This window comes from Ptychodera flava, chromosome 16 (assembly GCF_041260155.1).
Source record: "Ptychodera flava strain L36383 chromosome 16, AS_Pfla_20210202, whole genome shotgun sequence".
NCBI lineage: Eukaryota > Metazoa > Hemichordata > Enteropneusta > Ptychoderidae > Ptychodera > Ptychodera flava.
The window spans coordinates 7965995-7975381 of NC_091943.1; the positions used below are offsets into that span (position 1 = coordinate 7965995).

At 39.0% G+C, this 9387-nt stretch overlaps 2 protein-coding genes across 2 annotated transcripts in view; both read left to right on the forward strand.

Moving 5' to 3' along the window:
• Positions 1 to 1121: 1121 nt before the first annotated feature.
• The window catches only part of LOC139152698 (uncharacterized), a 29375-nt gene continuing 21109 nt past the window's right edge, over positions 1122 to 9387 (forward strand). Inside the window, exon 1 of the mRNA XM_070725991.1 lies at positions 1122 to 1276. The gene's annotated coding sequence lies outside the window, so the exon portion shown is untranslated. The remainder of the gene's footprint in view (positions 1277 to 9387) is intronic.
• LOC139152700 (beta-1,4 N-acetylgalactosaminyltransferase 2-like) lies at positions 2719 to 8019 on the forward strand. Its single transcript, XM_070725995.1, has 2 exons — positions 2719 to 2876; positions 6096 to 8019. The coding sequence occupies exon 2, from the start codon at positions 6208 to 6210 to the stop codon at positions 7711 to 7713; it is 1506 nt and encodes a 501-aa protein (XP_070582096.1). The 5' UTR covers positions 2719 to 2876; positions 6096 to 6207; the 3' UTR covers positions 7714 to 8019.

Here is a 9387-nt window from a genome sequence, read left to right on the forward strand (position 1 = left end):
TGCCACGACGACAATCAAAATTGGCATGTAGCTCTGAGAATGAAACGGGTTGCTAATACAATGATTCGTCACCAAACGTTATAGTGTCACTGTCCTCAATTATACGAGTTTCTTTTGGGTAATAAAGGTGTGCTCGTATTCACATCAAAATGACGAACAAATTCACTTCAAAGGCAGAATCTTGAAAAATAGTTTTTTCTTTTCTTGTTAATGAAAAAAGAACTAAACTAAAATAGCATTGGCTACCAACCATTGTCACTGGGCTACCAACCTCAGAAAATGGTAGCCTAAGTGGACTACCGGGGAAAAAAGTTAATTTCGAGCCCTGCGTGTTATGCTCAAAACAAACTGAAGAGCGCAGAGTCAAACAGAACGGCGCTGCTAAAAAACAGAACGACGCAATTACAAACTGAAGAGCGCAGTTCAAAACAGAACTACGCAGGTCAAAACAGAACGACGCAGCTCTAACAGAACGACGTAATTACAAACTGAAGAGTGCAGATCAAAACAGAACAACGCAGCTCAAACAGAACGACGCAATTACAAACTGAAGTGTGTTTGTGTCGTTTTCGGCCATGGTACATTTCAGACAAGTGCACCAGCACTTTGTTTAGGAATTGTACAACGTATTGTGTAAGATTTGCACAATGTATTGTGTAGGATTAACTTCCGCAAAGCAATATTATCTCTAAAAGTTTAACATACTTATGATTAAAGCGCTTATATTTGGAAGGTGCTGTTTGCTCTTCGATGTCTTTTAACCCTATCTCAAGAAAATCTTCTCGCTCTAGGCACTATGCTCGATCTGACTCTAGTTTAGAGGTTTGCAGAACCTGAAAACATCAGCTACATTCTAGACAAGACATTTAAGCTCAGTAATTTACAGTGGGTGAATTCTAACAGCCCGTAAGTTTAGTATTGACCTGTCAAGTTGGCTTGCAGCTAGCAAAATTGAAACTGAAGATATTAGAATATCAATCACTGGTTACATTTGGGTATTAGGATGTAACATCTTATTTGCCTTTGACCTTTCTCTCAATATGATTAAAATCTGGTTTAGAGATAGCCACGTTTCAACCTTTGCATGTTCTTTGTTTTTCTTTCCAACTGATATAGTCACTTCACTACTATCGACTAAGGAGTACTGCAAAGAAAGCAAAGATGGACACGTCACCATCTCTACATCAGATGGGCCTGTCGCTATGGGTTTTTTGTGTGCCACTTTGGCCCAAGGGGAGTTATGTTCTTCATGTATGACATCATAGCCAGGCAATATGTATGTACTGCAATTTGTCGTCCATTGTTGAGTTGAGTTGAGTTGAGTTTTATTCATCAGATGAAAATACTATACATAACAAGAAAAGGGGAATATTTACGTAAACTTCAATCTGATGGGGTCACGGAAATAGTTCAATCAGAACTAGTCTCAACCGTGACCAGTGTAGCTATGATTATCTGTTGAAATTAATACAAGGACGTGACTGTGTACATATTGTAATGAATACAAATCTGGGTAAAAAGAAATTAATTGATTATACATAAAATCAATGGAAAATATTCGTGTACAAATAAACTAGCTGATATAAATAAATACAATGTATCAGTAAAATGGTAAATCAAAAACACTGGAGGTTTAATGGTCATTACATGTAGTGGAAGATCATGCATGATCCACTAATGATGAAGTAGATGGACTTTCAAAGTTTGTTTAAATGTATGTCTACAATTCATATGTTTAATATCAGTTGGGAGTGAATTCCAAAAACTTGTTGCTGCATACCTTATTGTGGATGTACGGAGAGGGGTCCTTCACAGTCAGTCTGAGCTGTATGAGAATGAATAGGATGCAGATTAAATCAGACAATTGAATGCACACCTTGGTTTCATGTCTGTGCTGCAGTATTCCACAAATTATTGCGTGTAAACTAGTGAAATGTCCACACATTCTGCACTGCACGAGAGGGTTGCTCTAATTATAATTACAGTACTATGCAAGCCTCGTACCAATGTTCAGCTTACTGTTAAAAAGACAATTTTCTCTTGACACATCAAAGTAGTTGGAGCAGATTTATATGATTTATTCTATAGTTTGTGACGTCATAAAGTACCTTTTAATTTAATGTATGTTTACAATAAGTACACAACAGCATATATTTCGTTAGACTTTATTTTGTGGCTAATTTTTGCTCTATACATTGATCCATGATACTATTAGTCTATGATGTAACTTTATTCTAAAGTTTCCCCTTTCAGTCTCACCGTATTTTCAAGTCCTCCCCAAAATGTGTCCTAATTTTTTTTCAAGTGTCCGGTCCCCTCCATCTTGAGGAGTTTGTTAACGCAGGCTCAATACAGTTAATAGATATGATTTTCTGTGAGCAGTAGAAGCCGCTAGATTATTCTCCCTTTTCTATATATTCTATATCGAATCACTGTCGACGTGTAATTCTGCATTCCTATATGTTCATCCACGTATTTAACGGCATGTTTGTAATGATAATGATTTGACGAGAGGGGCTGGAAGGGGCGCAAAGATTTTGAGTTATTCCCTCGCCCTTGTCGGTGCCATATTCCAAAAAAGTACCCTTATTTTATTTTCTTGTTCGCGTAAGTTATTTATGAACAGGCGTATTTGACATTTTATGAGTGAAGAAGAATAGCTTGGCTAACGCCGTTGAATTCCTAACAATATTGACGTGTTTGCTGGAAGTTAATTATTAATTTTAATACACAAGCCTGCAGCGCACCCGCCATTTTAGTGTGCCAGGTCTTCTATGCGTCTTTTACGAGATCCTGCGTACGGTACGGTGGAAATTGCACTGATTGTCACAGACGATTTATGCTGAAAAGGATGAAACATTCTAAAGCAGCGTAAGGTCAGTAAAATGAGATAATTTCCACTGAAATATACGAAATGTCTTATTTGTGCATGTTGGGGACTCGGTGCTCGTCTTTGTGGCGCCGTGGACTCGTTCACAATTTAGCCCAGCTAAGCGAGTTGAAAGTACAGGTCTGATTCGAAGTTATATTTGGCAGGGTTTTGTTAACTTGGTCATTTTCTTCCAAGCCTTCTGACTGCTGCGCGGCATGCAATCGCTTCAGATATCTGGACAAGGCGAAGGTCCAATTGCACGGATTGCCAAGTATAGATGTATAGGTAATGAACACTATACATGTTGTATATTGACCAGTACATGCAGTATGACCTCAGCTTGAGGTATCAACCATTATTTGGAGGGGTAGAAAGAATCAGAGGTTATGTCAGAGGTTATGTTTATTTACAGAGTAAATAAACATTACCACAGCGAAAAGTCATTCACGACTTTTAAATATTGACTATCGGCCGCTGGAAAAAGAACTCATGACCCAAAACATTGACTCAGCAGTGAAAATCTTCAAGATGAATGATTTGTGAACATCAAGTCTCATCTTATTGTTATGTCTGCACAAAGAATCGTTTTTATATATGTCCTTTATGCACATTTTTCCTGCGTTTTTCCTGACAACGAAGATAGGTATAACTACTTTCCCTGGACGGCAGCATAACATTATCGATCGCGTTTTTACATACATTGTACCACGTGATTGGAGGACCTGAAATTGTACCAAGGCGCACAGTCACCTGTGATCTATTCCGCTCTGCGTCTATATATGCGCCCCATAGACGTGTGTACATATGCCTCTTCTCAGGCATATGTACACACGTCTATGGAGCGCATATATAGAACGCAGAGCGGAATAGATCACAGGCGACTGTGCAAAGCGAGTTCTCAACACTTCACGACAGCATTGCTAACCTTGCGAATCTCTTAAATATGTGAAGTGTCTCTTGCTCTAAGCCGTTGCCAATGGAAACCTTTATCAAATCACGATCTTGGAAACCCTTAGACAGCTTCCACTTTTGTCACAATGTCGAACGTCTTGTTATGTTCATTGTATATATAGTAGTAATTGATCGACCTGGCAGCAATTACGGCGATGTAGCAATTTATCAAGTTGAGCTGCGATCCCTTCACAATCCCGAAATAATGGCGAACATTCCATATCCTCTGGAAATGTTGTTAATAAAAAAATATCTACTTTTCTATAGATAGGATTCCATAAAAATGAGATTAGACTATGTAGCACCTCTAATTGTCAATTCGCTTGCAATCTGGGAATTAACCTGGTAAAAGTGGAATAGGGGCTGTTAATAGATGTAAACCTGTACCTCGAAAACAGATTCACAAACATGATGCAAGCAAGTATATGACGGTGATGTGTATATTGATGGGAAACAAGAGGAGACTGATTATGGCTTGCACAAACCAGCCTAAGCATGGCTCTCTTGAGTCACGTGATGTCAAGATAAGCCTCTGTTGTAACACAATAGCAGTAGGTGTGAAATTAATAAAGTCTGTTTCAATATTCGCAAATCGAGATATAGACTGAAAGATCCGTCGCTCAAGGACGCTCTCTGCGCAGGTAAGAGTGGGAGCGTAGACAGCGCCCTCGAGTGACTGCATCTTCAGTCTAATCGAGATACTGAACAAAGGATTTATTTTGCGAATTAAGACCCATCAAGTAAGCAGATTCACTAGACTTAATAAGTATTATTTTGAAGGGAGATTTTTCAATTTTTTTCTGTTTAGCCGGGCTATGTAGTCAACAAACATCTAAATGCTGATTATGTTACTGCTTTGAAGACTGGAAGAGTTATGGTCAATTGATATTATACATTAATTGATGGATTTTCTGTCGGTTGTGTTTTAAATACACGACCGACAGGCATGTTACATGTGTTACACTTTACATGCATTACACGGTTACCACCCCGGATTCGTTCTCAGTGATGCACGCCCTCAACGTTTAACAACAAACGCCGAACAGCTATTGATTGTGATTTTGGTTTGTGCGGTTATAGCCCCGAAAAAAACTCTGAAATGAATGATCGTTGTGAACGAAAACATGATAAAGTCTGAATCACTATTGAGTTTGCCTAAGTGCTCTTTTGTCAGAGTTGTTTTTGAGGTAGAACGCTCCCCCGGGAAAGATATAGGGGCTCTCAAATTTTATCATCATTTTTCTGGTCTACCAGAAAAAAAATTCACCGTCTTAGTTTTTCAAAATCGAAAATTTTATTTCCCGATAAGTTAACACAGGGATGGCGGCCATTTTGAATTTCAAATATCGGGAACTCTTGGGTTATTATCACTCTAGCACCAAAATTCGCACTGTGACACCCGGCTTCCACTCATGATTTGGTAAGAGAATGGTCGAAAGTTTCATTGAGGAAAGTTTGAGCAAAAGACAGAAGCACGATTGGAACTAATTTGGGATAATTGCACGACGAAGTAATGTCGATTTTATCTGCAAATCGTACCTTATCTGCTTTTCCTTTTAAGTTACACACTTGTTTTTATGAGTAATTTGTAATATTGCAACATTCAGCTATAGGGCACCTAGCGCTTTTGAGAAATTTGAAAAATATGAAGATCCAATTATCCCAAATTGGTTCCAATCGTTTTAAGTGTAAATATTTCGAGGCGCATACTACCTTAAAGGTAATATGCGCCTGGAAACTGAAATACTTAAACTTTTGCTCAAACTTTCTTTACAGAAACTATCGACCATTCTCTTAAAAAATGGGAATAAAAACCAGAGTGAACATGCAAATTTCGGTATTTCAGAACTTGAACGAATTACCGAAAATTTACTGGTGCTTGAAATTTTAAAATGCCGTCATCTCTGAAGGAAAAAATAAAATTTCAATTTTTCGAAAAACTAAGACAGTGAAAATTTTTGTCACTCGGGGAGCTTTGAAGTGAGTCCCCACAAGTGGTAGCCCTGTAAAGAATTGTAAAAATTTGAGCGGCCGAATATCTGCCCTAGGGCACGTCCTAACAAACTTCTCGGAACTGCGAGATGTCCAAATGTCCAAACTGGCCATATGTCAATGCGAAGGAAGGTTTTGATGTAAAGTTGTTTGGTATTTTGTTAGATTCCAGAGTGTTTTCTCAACGTACGCGAACATTATGTTTTAACACGTTAGTCTCCAACCCCTGCCGTCCAATGCCCGTAAACTTCACTGTTGTTTTATTTTTTACTGTTGACAGGATACTACCGAAATTGCTTGCGATGGAGGGAAATTTTCCCCAAGTACGTCTTGAATTTCCACTTGTCAATTAAAGTGACCACTAGGATCAAAACACAACAGGGATAACAATCATGAATTGTCAGCTAAAGACGTGTCTGTCTTTTCTCTTGGTGTTTGTGACAGCATCACTCATAGTATCATCCGTCTACCTTACCATGTACATGCCTTCGTCCCGTGGTAAGATGGCGTCAGCCCTCAAATGGGCGAACCCTCTGTCCAGGCTTGAAGACAGGTATCGCAAAGAGATGGAAATGGACGACGGCGAATGTTCCTGCCAGTCAGCGTCGGAGGGACAGAGGAATTACGTCGGTCTACCTGTTCACTCGCGAGGAAAAAGAGGGAATCTAGATCGAGATGAATGGGAGAGCGAGCAGCGACTCCAGAGGGCGCCCATAGTGGTGTGCCCGGCACTCTCGCCACTGGAATACGTCGGTGGGGGAATCACGGTCGAGCCGAAGAAGTCTGTCAGATTAGTCGGACTGAGTGTACACGAGTCCGTGGTCACATCTCCCCCTGCCTCAAAGGACGACGACAAAGAGATTGTTATGACTTTCTCTACGTTGAAGGGCTTCGGGACGATATTCATAGAGGTTCCGTCGTTTTATCGTGACTTCGTTACGATCGAAAATAATCTGCAACAAAAGGCGACTATGAGAGTGAAAAGGGACCATGCATTGCTCACCGTCATGTTGAAACAAGTACAGTATCACAGTACTTATTACGACATAAACCATCGCGACACTGTGGAAGTTCGACTGCTCGACTACGTCGTTCATATTCACGTACACATCCAACGGAAAAACCCGCCGCGTTTGTACGACCCCGGCCCTACCAACCACATCAGTTGGTTGCTCACTGTCGTAACGGCCACCAAAAACATCAAAAACGTTGAACAGTTGGTAGACACCGTGCGGAAATTCTACTCCAATATCACAATAGTTGTAGCCGACTACTCATCCGAACGACAGAAAATCAACATGACAAATGTGAAGCAGTACTTTCTGCCGAAGAAGTATAACGAGTTTTCGGCTCTAAGTTTGGCAATAAGTCAGGTTCGAACTAAGTTGTTTTTGCTAGTGAAAGACAACTATGTATTCACTGAACGTACAAAACTAGAACTCTTAGTAGAAAAGCTAGAAGACATGAGGGAAAGGCTAGATGTCGTCGGCGGTTTTTTTGAAGACGCGGAAGGTAAGATTGTGGACGGAGAACGCTTCTACAAGAGACTCGAATCAGAATCCGGCTCCATCGACGGTGATTGTGTACATTTAAAATACGGCGGCTATCGAAAACTGGACAACTACCCACAATGCACCATGGTAGACGCTGTTGAACATTTCTTCGCGGGGAAAACGATACCGTGGTGGGGGCTGGGGCTTGACTCTGACATCCAACCTCTCGGTTTAGATTCGGTATTTGTAGAGGCACTAGGGAGACTTCGGATAGCCACGTGCACGGATGTAACGATTCACAATCCCAACGTCGCACAAAAGACCGTTCACCATAGCAACCTGGTTCTCCAAACGAGTGCTGATAGACTTCTCTTTAAAAGTAACCTTCAGTGTTTTAATATCTGACGTTAAAACGCCACTATTATCAGATTTCATTAACTCTTGCATTATATTGTACTTTAACCTGAGTGACCTAATATTTCGAGAAACTGCCAGACACTTGGCATTAAATTCTCTATGTTGTCATTTCTTATTCTTTGCTGTTAGCGTTTTCCTACTTATTGGCCGCTCTACTCTTTATCCGACCAGTTTTAGAAGACATTCATGGATCCTCAGAAAATTTCATTTCAAATCTGTCATTTTTCATGTCCCAAAATTCCATATGTCAGTGACTTTTAGAATAAAGACAAGAATGTCGAAAACATTGATAAACTTTCATGTCATTTCTTTTTAATCTTTGACAGAAAAATCCTAACTCTTGCAAATTATAAATACAGAATAAATAATATCAAAGGATATTACATACACACACATACATGCACACATACCTACATACATACATACATGCATACATACATACATACATACATACATAACATACATACATACATACATACATACATACACGCACGCACGCACGCACGCACACACACACACAAACACACACATACATACATACATACATACATACGTACGTACGTACGTACATACATACATACATACATACATACATACATACATACATACATACATACATACATACATACATACATACATACATACATACATACATACATACATATAATAAAAACATCGCAAAACGGTGGAAAACAAATCTAACCAGATTTTCACGATCAGGAAATCGAGATTAAATACACGGAGCAATAAAACGCGGACGTTTATGGGACAGATTTTGAGAGATTAAGGTGAAGTACTACGAATTACGTCAAAATTAGGTTGTGGTGTCATTTTCTTGAAACTTTACACAAATATTCTTGGAAGTTGTGCAAGTTCAAAAATGAAATAAAAAATGGGGGTCACCACGCTCGTTTCCATGGAAACGGACGTTAAAATGGCGTCGTTAGAAATAAATAAAAATGATATAATTCACTTAAACTAAAGAAAGCAATTATAAAACGCTTAGCAAATGAGTTAATTTTGATAAATACAAAGATTTAAGATCCATATCTATCGAATGTATAGTTTTCATGATGTTTGTAAAGACATTTAACATAAGTATCGATTACAAAATGACGATATCGAAATTATATCACTACATAATATTCCAACTTTCTTCCTTTCGCTTTGAATGGTGTCATTTGACCAAACTTGGCGAATAAAATCCTGACATAATACCATTTAGTTTACGCTTTTAATAAAAGGGTGTCACCACGCTACTTTTTACAATATCTCCAGGTGAATGGGTAATTTGCGCCATATAAATGGGGAGAAATGTGAATTTTTCGCTCATATGAATAAAAAAGAGCTTCCTAGGGGTCAAAATATGACAAGGTTATAGGTCACACGTATTTCTAAGACAGTTGGTCAAAAAATTAGGTAAAAGCGCAATTTCAACAATGACAGGTGATGTTAAATACATGCTACAAAATAACCCATTTGCGGCAGGCTGGAGTTAAAACTGCACAGAAACGTTCTAAAGCGTGTGCGCGTCCGAATTCGTCGCCCTTTACCTTAAATAATGTGTTTTGTCACGCAGTACTCTACAAGTTGTAGAATACTGCGTGACAAAAATATATTATTTAATCTGACAAAATCTGTCCCTCTTTTCTGTAAGCCTAC